Genomic DNA, 17267 nt, shown 5'->3' on the forward strand with positions numbered 1-17267 from the left:
TTCCAGGCATGCTGGAGAGACTGTTTGATCTTTTAGCAATCTCTCCAGCCATGTTTGTGCTGTTTGTCCTCATGATGTGATGAACTGCTAATCACATTCTGTTTTCAGATTGTGCTACATGTGAAACCAATAATTCTATAACTTACTTTTATTTAAATGAGTAGAATTAATTTTTCAAAAAATTAGCCAAAAAGTGACATCATATAAATCCGGCCAATTTTGAAAATTCCAACCTATTTTTATCATAAAAATAGAAAAGGTGAAGGACCATTTTATAATTCTAGCAAATTATAGGACTAAAGTGTTTAATAACTCTAGTTACAAGATTAAATAGCAGGCAAAAATCAAAATTTCTATTCGCTATATATACATATATACGTGTTTATTGAATTGATCAAAATACCTTTTTGTGTTATAAATTAAAATTTTATATATTTTTTTAGAATTTTTAAAATATTTTTATGAACAAATATTCCATATGAAATATTTATTTTACCCATCCTATTTTTTTTTTGACATTTTTTCAGAAGTCCGTTTTGTTTTTTAAAATATTTCGGCAAAGGTAAAATAATAATGTCTACTTCACGGTCTGGGGACTACATAATTATTTTTTATTTGAGGAAGATATTTATAATCTTTTGAACAATAAGAAGATATTTGTATTTATATCAAACCTAATGAGAGAAGTAACTATACATGCGTTGGATAATTATATATACTAACCACAGAGAAACTTATTAAGTGAAGCCAAAATATTAGCTAAAATTAAAATCATGGGAAATGTCTTGATCATAACTAAAAATCAGGTGAATATTGATTAATCATGGTAAAAATTTAAATTTTTATATTAATTTTATTTGACCGTGATTAATAATATTGATTTATCATTATTTTTATACTGTGGCCATTTATAATTTAAAAAAAAATATTTTTTTTGTAGTGTACCGTCAAACTTAAACAATCCGTTCGATGACTTCGTAATATATTAACAAATTTTACTCTTAAAATCTTCATTAGAAACCAATTCGAAGGACAAAATTACTATTTATAGCTTTTTTCAATGTGTGATATATACAATTTATAGTGTATTTGTTAATAAAATACAAAGATCAATCAAATACATAAACAATTCCAAACTACAAAATACATTTATAAAAGCCAATATTACAAATATAAATATTAAATATATACCCATATTTTTTTAATACAATCCATAACTTTTAAATCAAAGAATATTAATAATATTTGTCAGCCAATAATTATGAGGTGGACCATTGCCAAATATGGACATTGACTAATGCATCCATCTCCCGCTCAAGAAACGCCACCAAAACTGTGGGCGGATTTCGGGTCCAATTCAGATCGTATTACTATTTCTCCTGTCGTTATACAGAACATTTGGATATTTATCTCACTTTATTTGAATTATTATAATTTATTTATCGTTATTATAAGTCATATTAATGTATTGATTGAATTGAAATATTGTTCAATTGATTTTTTATTAGTTATAAATATATATATATAAAACTATTATCCTTGCCGGATGTATCACCCAATTATTATACTGATTTTTAATAATAAATGATTAATTTCGTGTCCAAGCAATTAACTTTGAATATATTAAGATAGTCATAATGAATTTTGTTTTCCTATGATTTGACTGAATTATTTAAATTAAAACTTATTATTCAATTGACTAATCACGATAGTGTTCGATATTAATTTGATGCAGCATTTACAACTATATATGTAAATAGCTAAACCTAAATCGAATAATTGAAATACATTACAAGAAATATAACCATTAATCATGAACAATTGCCATAGTTCATAATAAATAGTCGTAATAAATAGTCACGATTGTTGACTATGACTTATGCGAGATTGGCTAAAATATTCCTCAATTTTTTTCCATGGCTCTTAGTATATTTAAATTTAGGTGATTATCATTGAAATGAAATTATATATTTAGTTTATATAAAATGCTACTGTACTTAAATTTTATTCAAATTTTAAGTGATTTACAGCTGAAAAAGCTTATATTCAATATTTTTATATTAGCTTCATCAATAAAAACATATGTAAATTTAAATTTGTTATATATATATATATATATGTCTAAAAGTAGACATCATATGTTGTTGGAACTTTATTGCGTGTGTGTGTGGTGGGGAGGAGGTTTCTTCTTTTCAATTTTACCCATCTTATTTATTTATTATTTTCTTGAAATTCAGAACACGTGCATTTTACATGATACTTCATCTTAAAATAATATATATCCTCGGCCAATATTTTCTCTATCAGACAATTGATTACTTAACGATCATATACTTTGCACGTAGTCAATCCATCCAAATTTTAACGGTGAGATCAAAATCTCAGTAAACATTTAAGATATCGTCAAAAAAAAAATTGCTATTTGGAAAAAGTATGACACTATTTCTATAAGTCCCCAAAGTATAAAACCAATAATGCAATTAATTCTACATTTGAAGTAAAGATATGCCAATATAATTAACAAGATCAGCATAAATTAGGGCATGCTTTAATTAATCAAATGAGAAAGGCATTTGTTAGGTTAGGATGTATAATTTGCTTTCAATTTTGGATTAAAATGCAATTTACTCATATAATATGTGAAATGAATAAATACCCCTTTGTGAAAAAAGAATTAGTAAATTATTTTCCTGTATTTCAAAAAATGAAGCAAATTACTCCCCTATTTATGGTTTAGATAGAAAATAATTTGTTTTATTTTACTATTTTATTTTTCACAGAGAATTTGTTGTTCATTTCTTATATCACAATGGGTTAAATTACATTTTTCCCTTTCCATCTTTCCATTATTAAATTCCAAGTGGATATTTAAACAATATGGTGCTCTCATTCACATAATAATATGTTTAGTTAGTATGGAAGAAGATGCATTATTAAAGCAGACAGCCAACCTCAGCTTCTCCAACTTGTAATTATTATTATTTTTTTTAATGATAGAGACAAAATAATTATTTTGCTATATTTCATATGTTGCCACATACTTGCTCTTATTATTGTGTTCCCAACCACTTCTTAACAGTATTTTACTAGAATTTTGCTATGTTGTAGTAGTAAAACTACAATGTCACAAAAGTAATATCCATCGTAATAAAACACTATTTATAGATTTACGTGGTCAACAACTTCGCCTACTGTCACGAGATTTGTTGTTCTTTCACTCCATTCTTTTTTAACTATAATATGAGATGAAATTTGAGTTTAATAACCAATATAAAATAAATGAAAAACTCTAATATTCAAAATTTTCAGATGGGTCGGGCTTTATAATACAACATTAGTTAACCCCAATATATAATACCCTAATTCCAAATGAAGGAGAGTTGAAAATGGTCTTAAAAGAAAGTGAAATGGGCATATAAGGATGAGACATTACAATTGTACCAAGAATTGTAGTCAAAGTTAAAAATGGGGAAAAGTGAAATTTTTAATAAATTGAGGGGCGCAAATTAAAATACTACTATTTGTTACATACAATTTTGGCTTCAACTTTGAATTGAGCACGCTGAGGGAGGGTGAGAGAGAGTCTTCAGGCACGCAATCTAAGAGCGGAAGGTTCGCCCAAAATCTCGAATGCTCTTACTTGTAAGTTTCTTCATCTTGTTTCGCCTATGGTTTTTGTTATTTTTTCAATTGTTGCGGAATATGTTTATGAAATATTCTTGTAGACTGATTATTTTCTTGTGCGGGGGCGATAAAGCCTATGGATTAATTTTGAGAATTTTCTCTGTATGAGTTTCTACTCATTTTTGTGAAGCCAAATCCCACCAACATCGTTTTTTCTCTATTATTATTCTGTTGTTTTTTAGTTCTACTCAGATACTTGCAAATTCAAATAAAAAATCGATCGCAATTAGTAGATTATGGATTTTTTGGACTCTTGGTGGTCTTTTAATTCTGGGTTTTTCGATTATAGATGTGATTCTGGAGAGATTTAGTTTGTGTGTGGATTTGTAATTGTGGGATAATTCTGTGTTAATTGTGTAGCCTGCGAGGAGATAATGTTGTCAAGAGCAGATAGCAGAAAGAAGGCTGGTGGGGTTTCAGGAAATGGGAAGTTTTTAAGCGACCTTGAAACCATAAGTAAAGCCTTTTATGTGGACAATACAGTGGCTAGGCTTGCTAGTTCTACGGCTAGTAGTCGATCAAAGTCTGTTGTAAAGTCCCATTTGCCCGAGCCCAAGGTGAAGCCAAAGGATCAGAAGAACAATACTAAAGACTCATTTGACAAAGATAAGAAGTCATCCATTTGGAGCTGGAAGGGTCTGAAGTCCTTGACCCATATCCGAAACCGTAGATTCAATTGTTGCTTCTCACTCCTGGTGCAGTCTATTGAGGGTTTACCAGCTTTCTTTGATGATGTTTGTCTTGTTGTGCACTGGAAAAGGCGGGATGGTGAGCAGATGACACGTCCAATTAGGGTTTCTCAAGGAGTTGCTGAGTTTGAGGAACAGTTGACTCATTCTTGTTCTGTATATGGTAGTAGGAGCGGTCCCCACCATTCGGTGAAGTATGAGGCCAAGCATTTCTTGTTGTTTGTTTCTGTTTATGATGCCCCTGAGCTCGACTTGGGGAAGCATCGGATAGATTTGACTAGATTGCTTCCTCTGACATTGGAGGAACTAGAGGAGCAGAAGAGCTCTGGTAAGTGGACGACTAGTTTCAAGTTGTCTGGCAAAGCAAGAGGTGCAACAATGAATGTCAGTTTTGGATATGAGGTTGTCACTGAGAATAGTAGCACTGAGCTCTCTCGCAACAGAACTGTTCCTGAGATCCTAAGCTCTCTGCAGAATAGTGCAAGGACTGCAAAAATCATGGGGCCTTCTGATCAAATAGATGAGCTAAGCATTCATCGAGCAGCAAGTCTTCCTGCAAGGTCGTCTGCCCCAAACCAGTCTGCTGGAGATATAAAGGATCTTCATGAGGTTTTACCAATTTCAAGATCAGAACTCCGTGATTCAGTGAATATACTCTACCAGAAATTGGATGAACAGGCGTCTAGTAGTTCAGTTAAAAATAAATTAGAGGCTGATGCTTTATCTTCACCCACCAACCCTCATAATAAATTAGAGAACGATGCTTTATCTTCAGCCACCGACCCTCCTAAAGCAGATCTATTTACACTCCCTGATGCTGATGAAAAAATTTGTGGACCTGAATGTGAGATGACTGAGTTTTCTGACCCTCATAAAGCAGATTTATTTACACTCCCCGATGCTGATGAACAAATTTGTGGACCTGAATGTGAGGTGACTGAATTTTCTGTCGTAGACGAGGGGATAGAAGAGTTAACTAAAGAACATCTGGAAACAGAAGATGAATCGTCGAAGATTGCTCAAGGTTCTGGCATTGCAATTGAGGTAGCCCTTGATGAGGAAGCCCCAGCTCATACTTCAGCTGGAGAAGGTGTACCTCAGAATGATGAGCAATCACCTAGCAATGGTAAAGAGAAAGAAAATGACATGTTCTCCAAAGAATCACTAATGAAAGAATTAGAGGTGGCATTAAGTTGTACTTCAGATCTGGTGAATGAAGGATTAGATTCTCAAGAGGATGGGACTGATGCTTTAGACCTAGAAAATTACTTGGAGGTTGATTCTGGTCACAGAGATAGTAGAAAGGGAAAATTACTTAGCTTGGATGATGTTGCTGACTCAGTGGCTAATGATTTCTTAGAGATGCTGGGGATAGAGCATAGTCCATTTGGTTTGAGTTCCGAAAGTGAGCCTGAGTCTCCAAGAGAGCGCCTTCTCAGGCAATTCGAGAAGGATGTTCTTTCCAATGGAGGTTTACTCAACTTTGATATTTACAATGATCCAGTGGAACTTGCTAGCGACAGTCCAATAGGATCTGTCTGGGAACCCATCTCTGAGGAATTCCATCATTCATCAATGTTTGAAGGTGTCGGGGAGAGGTCTAAGATAGAGACTGATGCATTCAGGACTAAGACAAGGGCCTCGAGGATGGAGGATTTGGAAACCGAAGCTTTAATGCACGAGTGGGGCTTAAATGAAAAGGCATTTCTTAATTCTCCACCTAGTAGTTCAGGTGGATTTGGCAGCCCAATTGACCTACCTCCTGAGGATCCTCAGCAGCTACCTCCAATTGCAGAAGGTTTAGGTCCCTTTGTGCAGACTAAGGATGGAGGATTTCTGCGCTCAATGAATCCTGCACTTTTCAAGAATGCCAAAAGTGGAGGGAGCTTAATCATGCAAGTTTCGAATCCTGTGGTAGTTCCTGCAGAAATGGGCTCTAGTGTAATGGACATACTTCAGGGTCTGGCCTCTGTTGGAATTGAGAAGCTCTCCATGCAGGCTAATAGATTGATGCCATTGGAAGATGTAACTGGGAAGACAGTCCAACAAATAGCATGGGAAGGTGCCCAGAGTTTGGAGGGACCTGAGAGGTCTGTTGTTACTATTTGAACATTGCCAGAGACGCTTGCCTTTTTCCTGTATCCATGTTTCCATAAAAAGTTGTAATTCGTTTATTGTTATATTAACACGTCTGTTCCTCTTTCAGGCAAGATCCATTGCATCAGGAATCTGAAATCAGGCAAAATTTTCCAAGTGAGCAAAAAAGTGTAAAGGACATACGCACTGCCCCGAGGTCAAATAAGTTCGACTCGAGTTCTCTTAGCAGTGACACAGAATATGTATCTTTAGAAGATCTTGCCCCTCTGGCCATGGATAAAATTGAAGCTCTTTCAATTGAGGGTTTGAGAATACAATCTGGTATGTCAGATGAGGATGCGCCATCAAATATTAGCACTCAATCTATTGGTGAATTTTCAGCCCTGAAGGGAAAGACAGCTGATGTTGTTGGGCCCATAGGTCTCGATGGCACTTGTGGGTTGCAACTGATGGATATTAAAGATAATGGTGAAGAAGTTGATGGACTGATGGGTCTGTCTCTGACACTTGATGAATGGATGAAACTAGATTCTGGTGAAATTGCTGATGACGATCTCGTTAGTGAACGAACCTCTAGAATACTGGCAGCTCATCATGCTACTTCATTAGACCAGTTTCGAGGAAGATCAAAGGGGGAGAAGAGACGAAGCAGGAGTAGAAAGTATGGCTTGTTAGGTAATAATTTCACTGTTGCTTTGATGGTACAGCTCCGTGACCCTCTGCGGAACTATGAGCCAGTTGGTGCCCCAATGCTTGCCCTGATTCAAGTAGAGAGAGTGTTTATCCCGCCAAAACCTAAGATCTACGGCACAGTTTCTCTGTTAAGGAACTCGAATGAGGATGAAGTGGTGCCCAAGTGCTCCAAAAAGGAGAATATTATTGAGAAGTCAAAAGAAGATGAGATTCATGAAGAAGAGCTGATTCCCCAATATAAAATAACTGAGGTTCGTGTTGCTGGTCCAAAGACAGAGCCAGAGCCAGGTAAAAAAAAGTTGTGGGGTTCTACAAATCAGCAGCAGTCTGGCTCGCGTTGGTTGCTTGCGAATGGAATGGGAAAGAAGAATAAGCATCCTCTGATGAAATCAAAAGCTGTTGCAAAAACTTCCGATCATTCTGCTGCACCAATGACTACAACAGTACAGCCTAGAAATACATTGTGGAGCATCTCTAATCGTGGTAAGAACAGAGGCTAAAAAGAAGGGACTTGGGTACTTGAGGAATCCAAATTTATTTTCCCTAAAGAAACTATGAGATTACACCAGGTTGGCAAAAGGCTGAAGTATGTGTTGAATGATACGGTTTTAGATAATGATTAGCTTGATTGTATTTCAAACGCCCCTTTATGTGGCAGAACTGCATAGGTCTTGGAAATGGGAGTTAGGACATAAGAGGGTAGTGACCTGAAGAAGTCATTTTTATCTCTGTAAAGTATGTTGAATTAATATATGGATGTGACAAGATAGACAATATAGCTTCGTTATTGATGTTTCATTTGTAAATTAATGACTTTGTTGCAATCTTTTGGGTTGGCAATATTTGATGCCCCTTGCACCAGTTTTCCTACCTTTTCCTGTTGTAATGAAGAATACAGTGGCACCGTCACTCTTTCTGTTCTGCTATCAGAAATAATAAAGCTGAACCAGTGTTCGGCTTCGAAAGCACTTTCAACTTGTAACTTCAAAAAGATGCTTTTAGGGGTGTGAGATGTGAGTTTCTGTTCAGAAACTGATAAAGCGAAAAGCTAGAAATATGTGAGCACTATGAGCATAGTTTGTCGCCTAAACAGGAAAACTGTCTATAGATGCTTCACTGGTTGCATAGTTGAGTGTGGGATGTGAACTTGATGCGCCTGGGAGAGTATATCCAAGTATATGAAAGCTACACGATATAAGACAAGCACGAGAATATTATGGTTTAAAAAAAACCATGAGTTTTGCAGTTCATTAATCAGAATTGACGTGTATTTCAGTCCTGCTACTGCAGTCTGAGTGATTCAGCATGTATATTGTTACATATAATTCACCTTGGTAAGTTTATAATTAGAGTTTCTTCATCAAGTTAGACAAGTTATTGGTTTATGCAGCAAAAGAAGCACTATATTAATTGCATACTACATTCTTAACACGAAAATGCTTACTAATTTCAGTTATGAGCGTGCATGGCTACAGCAATCTGATGACTATGCATCTCATCCTAGTTTCTTGACTTATAATGAAATTAGCATTTTTGCTTTGTCTAATTTGAATCCCACACATTATTTTAGGACTTCCAAATAAAGAAGCCATAACATAGATATTCCCCTGTTCATCTAGATAGGTAATACAATTGTGTATTTGTTGTTAATATCCTTCCAGCAAGTATGATCGGATTTCTAAACCAACCAGAAATTTAGGATTGTGGGAGTGTTTGTGAAAAATTCTGCTTCCAGAGAAGTGATATTTGTAGAACAAGTTGGAAACTATAGCAGAATCAAACTTGAGTAATGTTTGTAAAGAAAAATTAAAAGCTGATAGAAAACATGTGGCAATAGCTTTTCAAATCCCTCTATTTTTTTATACTTTCTTAGAATCCATAAAGTCAAGCGGATAACGTTTCCTACGAAACAACACCCTTGAGCGTCAACCATGTCAAGACCGATATTTCCATGACTTCACTCAAGACGCCCCTCACATCATCTGGTGACATGCCACGAAGGGTAACAAAGTACGTCACGACTTGAGCACTTATTGCGATCCACATTATCACCGTATGAAGCCACATCCATTGCCTTTGTTTCAGAGGCTACCGGCTAACAAGCAATCGTGTTGAAAATCATGAATATGCCATAAGCTCGCTGGGATCCTCGCATGCCATCATTGACTAGATTGCTTAGCGGCTGCCCATTCACGTCTGCCGTGTAATCTTCCTGCCAAACTCCACCAGCCAGCGTTAGTCCAGCCCGAAAGGCCACCTCTGCAATCGAAGATGCCACCACCATCAATGCACTACGTTTCCTACTTGGCCAGTCAGCTGCAGGCTTGTGCATTAGTTTTTCAACTCCGTGGCTTACCATCTGACTGAAGCCAGCTAGGCTTAGATCCTATTGAAATATGAGTATCATTCTGATCCAGAGTTCCTAAGCCTATTGTAGCATTCAGAGCTCATTGCCCCGACTCGGTACCGCTCTTGCGGCTGCACCGGAAGAGTGCTTTACCTCTAGATGTTCAGTCAATTGTTGTACCTCAACGCATCTTAAGGAGAATGTGTTAATTTTTTAATTATTTTCTGAAAATGGGTTCCTTTTTTAGGATAAAATTTAGTTTGATAGCTGCATTTTGTTGTTAATGTTAGTAATTACTAATGACATAATTTCTACTCGAATTTTATGATTAATATCATTTTGGTACTTAAATTATTTTTTTTGTTTTATTTTTTCTATTATTTTTTAAATAATGAACATTTTTTACTCGTATGTTTTAAAATGTAAAGAATAAATATACTTAAAGAAAAATTTGTATAAATATCAATTGACATATTTTATCTTTATTATAGCCATTTTATTTTTATTTTATTTTTTCATATGTGGTTATCAAGATTATTATATTTTTATTATTTCTTGGTATTTTTTACTATGTTTATTTGTAATATCTATAAAAAAAATAATTATTACATAAATTATATAATAGAAAAGGAAGTTCACTCAAGGAATATGTTTGAAGTAGTAATTGTTTTCTAATTAATATAATAAATATATGATATAAGGATTTTTATTGGTCGTCAAAAGTATTTATTTGCATTTAATTTAATTGAGATACTAAAATTTTATTGCAAAAAATTAAATTTAGATTCAAGAGACTAAATTTTATATTATAAATTTTTAAAAATTAAAATTAAAATCTATTTTTTTTTTCAATGTTGCAATATGTCTAGGATTTTAGTTTTAATATAAATAATTACTAAATAATGAGTTATCTAAAAAATAATATGTGTTAATTATATTTAGACCCCTTCTAAAAATATAAAATTATATTTTTCTCTAAAAAAAATTTAAAATTACATTTATACTGAAAATTCACCTTTTACACTTTACATCATTCCATTAAAGTTTGGATGAAAAATATTAATGTTATTAAAAAAATACACAATTTTTCAAATTTACCCTCACTCAACATTCCCCAATAATATTTTTATCCTTGTAAGGGATAAATAATAATATAGAAAGTCACAAAGGTATAATTATAATAAAATATCGTCCCAAATTATAGTAGTTGAACAGAGAGTAGCCTATGAATGAAAAAACTAGTCATCTTTCGATATTATATATGAATGAGGTTAATATTGTTATTGCATATAATTTTAAAAAATATTTTATTCAAGTACTTCATCCAATGCTCTAAGAAATGTATGCAACAGTATTCAATTCAACCCACATATAAGGAGTAAAAAAGATACAAAAAGGTGGCTAATATTTCATTCATAAACGGCTATTGTTTATAAAATGACTATAATTCAAAAATAATATTTTATTTACAATTACACTCTTTAACTTTATATATATTGCACTTAACCTCTTATAAATTTAAAAAAAATATATATATAAAAATATTAAACGAGCGGTAGAATTAAAAATATATGTATTTTTTTTTTGTTGACTTTAGTATTTTCCGTCCAAATTCTAACGATAAAAAACAAAGTGTAAATGAAAAATTTTCAAAGATAATGTAAGTATAATTTTAAAACTTTTTTAAGAAAAAGTGTAATTTCATAATTTTAGAGGGGAATTTAAATGTAATTTAACCTACATATATTTATAAATAAAGTTGGTGCATATTAACAAGAATCCAAAAGCACGAGGAACCCTATAAATGGTATAATGCAAGCGGGAGGATGGCAGCATAAGAGGAATAAACGTGCCCAGCAACTGCTGCAAACAGCAACATTACACACGACAGACAGACGGCAGCTATGAGGCAATCAACGAATATGAGGTGAACAGCAACCACTTAAATCATAAATGTTATGATGGAAAGACACAGATCTTCCTTACAAGAGTGTATTCTCTACAAAAGACAGTAAAAGCAAGTTAACTATCCAGTTAAACAAGACCAGCAAACATTGTGCTCAAGGAAGATCCGACACAAAGGAACTAGGACCACCTAGATCGTTAGCGGCAGCCATGAAGATACAATTACAAGAGAAGTAACCGAAGCAGCTAAAGAACTACTCATCAAGGCCGTGCTCTCTTGTTACTACATGAAGGACATTTGTACTGCTTGATGTGCTCGGCCCTGGCAGGAGTGATCTTCACACACTTCCCATGGAACCATCTCTCACATATGTCACAGCAAATCCAAAATTCATCAGTGCCATAGTTCTCTCCACATGCTCCACACAAGGTGTCACCATGCTCCTCCTCCTCTTCGTCTTCTAATGCCTCATCCTCATCCTTTGGCTGGGCATTGGGCAATGTTCCCTAAGATGCAGAAAATACCAAGTATCACATGTAAATGATTTGATTGTATAAAGTTGGACATAACATTTATGGAGTGAAACCGATCACTTATTCAGACAAGACAAGTTGTAGTTATGGAATTCAGGTCATGAGTTGAACTTCAACATAAAAAGTTAATTGCTGCCATAAAGAGAAAACAATGGTATATGAGTGGTTGCTGTGAGACGTAAGTACAAAGGTCTATAACTTTAATGCAGAAGCAATGCGCTAGCCTGTACGGAAGAAAAGTCATGATCATGTTAAGGTATTTCCAAATAGGAAAGCCCATCATGAAAAGCACCATTTACTTAGTTGATTGCTAACATAATACAGATCTTTACAAAATTTCACCATATTCATTTTTCTACTTAAGAAGACAACCACATACTATGCACAAGTAACAAAACAGTTAGTCCATACAGAGACAATAACAGCAAAACTTTGTAATCCTGCCTCAGAAAAATGGAGACCAGATATAAACATAAAAAACAAAGTCTGGACATACGATTTTCAGAGCATGAATAAGGCATAGTAATATACAAATCCAACAAAACATGAAATGACTTCAGGAATCCTTCATTAACCAGATAGTTAAGGAATTCTCTTCACAAGGACATAATCCTCCAATTAAGTACAAAAAAGTTGGTGATTTGGACTCAACTTCAAAAGAATATGAACTCAAACTTGCAAGTTTTACATGGTATTACAATTGTTCCTCCCAGAATTCTTGACCTCAAATGGAATGAGTGATGTAAGAAAATGTGCATGTCCCTCATAAATTATCCATGTCATTTGAAAGACCAGCAGGAAGGACAAAAGTTAGTGGAAACAAATTTAATCTGCTGATTTTTCACAAAAACATAAGAATCAGATGGGCTATTATAGTTATGTGCCAGAAGATACATTAAATTGCAGAGAAGAGAAAGATCTGTTTACTATCCTGTACACCAAGCTTAGCTTATACTCAGGCCACAGTAAGACTCGTAATAATTAGGTACAGCAACCAAATACAATAATTTATGAACTTATATTGACATACAGGTAATTCCATTTCTTCACAGGTTATAACAGAGAGTGTATCCTTTTACCATTTTTGAGTTTGATTTGGACTTGCTGCCACTATGGTTTGTCACAGATGATTTATCCTTCAGTTGCTTCTTTGCAGCTCCAGTCACAACTTCAAAAATTGTAGGAAGATCATTTATCATATTGAATAGGCGTTTCCTGCATCCAAATAACGAGACAAATGAAGCTCAAACCAAAGTGGAGATGCTGGAAAAAGGCTTCATCTACTCACAATATACATTTTAAATCCAGCAAAGGCAATCACTGAAAGTTACCATGAGAAATGAAACCTTACAGAAGATAGTGTATGTTAACTTTATACAACTCAAACCTCGGTAGATGTTTAAAAGTTAAAACATATCTTATAAATCCTTGTTTAAAGGATGACACCTCATAAGATAATACTGCAACACACCACAAATGGACTCCTAGCAGCCCTCGTCGTGTTAAATGACTAAGAAAGTAAGTTCAGGTCACACAAGCAATTGCCCTAAACGCTCTTATCGGAAAAGACAAAAAGAACAGGGAAAACAAACAATAATTTGCCCAAATATATCCTTAAGCGAGAGGGTAGGAAACAGATTGGGGGAAAGTAAGGAAAGAGAAATGCAAGATGGAATGCAAATAAATGTTCAACTTATTCCGATACAGAAATAACAACTCGTAAGCAGTATCGGCAACACATGACTAAAACTCAATTTAGTTAAGATCAGCCGTCTCTCCGGAATAAAGTAAAGAAAAACCTCTCCTAATAGTTAGCCCTACAAAACGACAAAAGCAAAAAAAAAATCCATAATTTCAGGAAACAAAAGGGAAAACAAACAAAAATTATTGGCATTAATAAAAGATCTTAACTTACAAACAAGCGTACCTATCAGCTTTATCAAACCCAAATCTAGCACCAAAGTAGAAAGCAACAGAAAGTAGCCATGCATCACTATGGACAGCGACAAGAGCCAACCAGTCTTTTTCTTGCATCCCATCTCTGGCAAAGTTTATACCTAAAGCAGGCTCCGGAAGCTCAGGAGGCACCTCCTCAGCAGGCAAATTAACTTCCCACTGCTCACTCGGAAATCCATAAAGGCATAGATTTTCCTTCTCTGTGACAATTCAATGTTTAGGTACCATTCAGGGTATATATTGAAATGCTTTCACATAGAAGCACCATTTATTAACTGATGATTACAACAACTACGGAAGATATACTTTCTAAACAAGCATCTTACCAGACACTGGTTAATTCAAGAGGACAGACCTTGTGTTACTACAGCTAGAAAAGAAAGAGGACAGACCACCAAACTGGCTCCCAAAAATGCACTCAAATAATAATTAATACACAGCCACGTGTATCAATAATACAACTTCTAATAACGCTATAAAAAAACATGTATTGTTTAATGATTTTACCCCCAATTTTTAAACTTGTTTGGTCCACATACAACTTATTGTCTAGATTTAACCTCCATTAAAGCTCCACATTTGTAAAGTTAACTGAAGCCGTTAGCTGTTTCAACTGAAACGTAATAGCTATCTGGATAAACTTGCTTCCTCTGCTTTCTAGAAATTAAACTTTCACATCTTCATGTGCAACCAAAAAGACACCAATTAAGGGAAATATATAACTAAAAGAGATGTTGACCCCGTGCAGCCACTCAAAAACTAACACAAAAGAAAGTGCAATGGAAGCTTCCATGTCTTATATATTGGCACTCCAAACAATTCCATAAAGCACTAACTAGCAGTGAAGCATAGCCCAGATACCATAAAACTTTATATCCAGACACAATCAAGAGAGCGGAGAGAAATGAGGTAGCAAACCCCATATAATTACCAAGTCTGAAACACCCATTCCAGAGGAATAATGTGTGAAAAGCTTATCCAGCCAACTAACTCTAAACATGTGATAGACAAACCAGAGGTTAAAAGAACTAGTCAAAAATTCATCCATCAAGTAACATGATCTAATTGCAACGACGAACCGCCTATAAAAAATTCAACAAAAATTGAGTCCAATAACCATTGAGATAATTAAGTACACCAAATAACACTTCAGAACGCGACAGAATTGTAGGCAGAGAAGTAAAAAAGGGAACCCTAAGACTCACCAGGATCGCACCGTTGAAAAAACTCTTCAACGTCTGAAAAAAGGCAAAAGAATGGACAAAACCCAGAATTTAGTAAAAAAACTAAATGCACTAAAATCCGAACAAACAGAAACCCTAAAGCTCGAAAAGCAAACAAAAGAGAAAAGCTAGAGACGCTTTAAACTCCAGTAAAAGATCAAACCATAGAAAAACGAGCAAATTCGAACATAAAAACGCATTGGAAAACAAAAGGGAAAAAAATATACCGGTGGTGAGAGCTCTAATCAAACCATTACGCCTGCCCTTGAAATCTCTGAAAACCTCTTCCACCGTGCGAGGATTACTCTGCGCTCCTCCACCGTCCATGGTTCCTCCGTAAACACTCACACACAAATACGCTGCAGTACGTGTGATTGTTGCAGTAATGGTTTCAAAATAAAATCAGGAGTGGGGGGAGAGGGGCGGAAGGAGTGAAATAGGAGGGCATGATTGGAAATTTATGGATTTCGTGGGGTCCTTTTGGGGACCGCTGGACGTAATTGTTTGCGAGGGGATATGGATTTTGGGTGAATTTCAATATTGCCCCAAATTAAATGTTTTTCTTTTTTTTTTTCACGAGCTATTTCTAAATTTACTGAGTTCGAAATTAATTTGCACTTGCAGTGTTCGTAACTGTCGATAGACCTAAGGGAATTTTGCAACAGAATACAAGATTTTTCCTTAAATAAATCGACCCTACACATGTGAATGCAATAAAATGTTATATTCTTGCGTGAGCCCTTCAACTTAAAATTAAATATTTCACTTTTAGTTGTAAAATTAATACTAAACAGATACATTATGTGTGATCCGAGCCGAGGTAATGGGTGACCTCAAGGCCAAATGTCGACAACATGTACATGTGTTCTTCAAGCATCCTCAATCTAAACTTGATAATAGATTGACCTACAAAATAATTAATTTTGTTGGGGTAACCCCAACTAAACACTCTGAAACTTAAGTTAAGATAGGCAAACAAAATAATCGAGGTCGTGAGGCGAGATCTCAATATAATTAACACATACTTGATAAATGAGGACATCCCTTATTTATAGAAGTCGTTTGTACGGACTTGTACAGGGCTATGTGTCGGCATTCTGTACCTTAGATGGATGATGCATTAACCACTATGATTTTGGGTATTCGGATTGGCAAATCGGGTCAAGTCCGGTCCGTATAAAAAACACATGGGTCCCATCCTTTTTCTATAAATTTCACTTTTTTTAGGGGTAACGTTATTATTGTTTTTTTATTTAGTATCTAAATTTTTTTACGAGAAATCTTGTATTTGAATTTGAGTGTGTGAATATTTTAGGTGTGTTCATAAATAAAAGATTTAAAAGAAAAAAAAATATCCTCCCTTGTTTCATATTGTCTTAGGAATATGCGCCCTTTTATCTTTTTAATTTATTCATGACAAATGCATTCTTATAAAACAGGTTTATATTTAGATACAAAGGGCAGTTTTGTTATTTAAATATGTTGACAGGCATTTCTTGAGCGCAATTTTGTCTTTTTACATTTTTCCAACTAAGCTTGTGAAGTTTTACAAACCTCAACAGGTATTGATGTAATTTCTAACTTAAAAGGGTTTTTTTTTAATTATAATAAATCTTGATAAATTTAAATATGATTTATTCTATTATAAAATTACAAGTTATTGTTTCTCCAAAAAAGCTTTCAGAATTATACTTGCATCCTTTCTGACAAATTTTTATTTGCAATATACTCTTTCTGTCGGGTTTGGACGAAAAATAATTATATTAATCAAATAAACTTTTAATTTCACCCTTCATGGGCAATGTATGATTTAATTATAATAAAGAATATCATAGTAATATTTTTATACTTATTAGGGTCAATATAATATATATAAAGTTAAAAAAGCATAATTACTATAAAATATTATTCCCAAACTATTTTCCTGAAAACTAGATATATATTGTCAATAATTTATATGAAATATTGAATGGGACGTAAAATTAAAAGTTTATATAACTTTTCTGCTAACATCAATATTTTTTGTTTAAATTCTAACAAAAAGAGAACAATTGTAAACGGATCGGGATGCAAGTTTAATTGTAATTTTTTTTTTTTTTTGGAAAAAAAGTACAATTTCACAAATTTAAATAGGATTTT

At 34.1% G+C, this 17267-nt stretch overlaps 2 protein-coding genes across 2 annotated transcripts; one reads left to right on the forward strand and one right to left on the reverse strand.

Annotated features, from left to right (window-relative positions):
- Window positions 3537-8033, forward strand: LOC105173649 (protein PLASTID MOVEMENT IMPAIRED 1-RELATED 1). Its single transcript, XM_011095476.2, has 3 exons — window positions 3537-3642; window positions 4045-6463; window positions 6580-8033. Exons 2-3 carry the CDS (start codon window positions 4059-4061, stop codon window positions 7661-7663), a joined length of 3489 nt encoding a protein of 1162 aa, XP_011093778.1. The 5' UTR covers window positions 3537-3642; window positions 4045-4058; the 3' UTR covers window positions 7664-8033.
- Window positions 11432-15566, reverse strand: LOC105173651 (PHD finger protein ALFIN-LIKE 4). The gene is made up of 5 exons (XM_011095477.2): window positions 15356-15566; window positions 15111-15143; window positions 13877-14105; window positions 13029-13164; window positions 11432-11922 (listed from the first exon to the last, which is right to left on the reverse strand). Exons 1-5 carry the CDS (start codon window positions 15453-15455, stop codon window positions 11677-11679), a joined length of 744 nt encoding a protein of 247 aa, XP_011093779.1. The 5' UTR covers window positions 15456-15566; the 3' UTR covers window positions 11432-11676.

This window comes from Sesamum indicum, linkage group LG11 (assembly GCF_000512975.1).
Source record: "Sesamum indicum cultivar Zhongzhi No. 13 linkage group LG11, S_indicum_v1.0, whole genome shotgun sequence".
NCBI classification, from domain to species: Eukaryota; Viridiplantae; Streptophyta; class Magnoliopsida; order Lamiales; family Pedaliaceae; genus Sesamum; species Sesamum indicum.

Coding starts and splice junctions, on each gene's coding strand:
- LOC105173651 (XM_011095477.2), bottom strand. CDS start 15,455: ATGGACGGTGGAGGAGCGCAGAGTAATCCTCGCACGGTGGAAGAGGTT. Junction 13,165..13,876: donor GGGTTTGATAAAGCTGATAG/GTACGCTTGTTT, acceptor ATTTGGATGCAG/GAAACGCCTATTCAATATGA. Junction 11,923..13,028: donor CCAAATCAAACTCAAAAATG/GTAAAAGGATAC, acceptor TCTGCATCTTAG/GGAACATTGCCCAATGCCCA.
- LOC105173649 (XM_011095476.2), top strand. CDS start 4,059: ATGTTGTCAAGAGCAGATAGCAGAAAGAAGGCTGGTGGGGTTTCAGGA. Junction 6,464..6,579: donor AGTTTGGAGGGACCTGAGAG/GTCTGTTGTTAC, acceptor TTCCTCTTTCAG/GCAAGATCCATTGCATCAGG.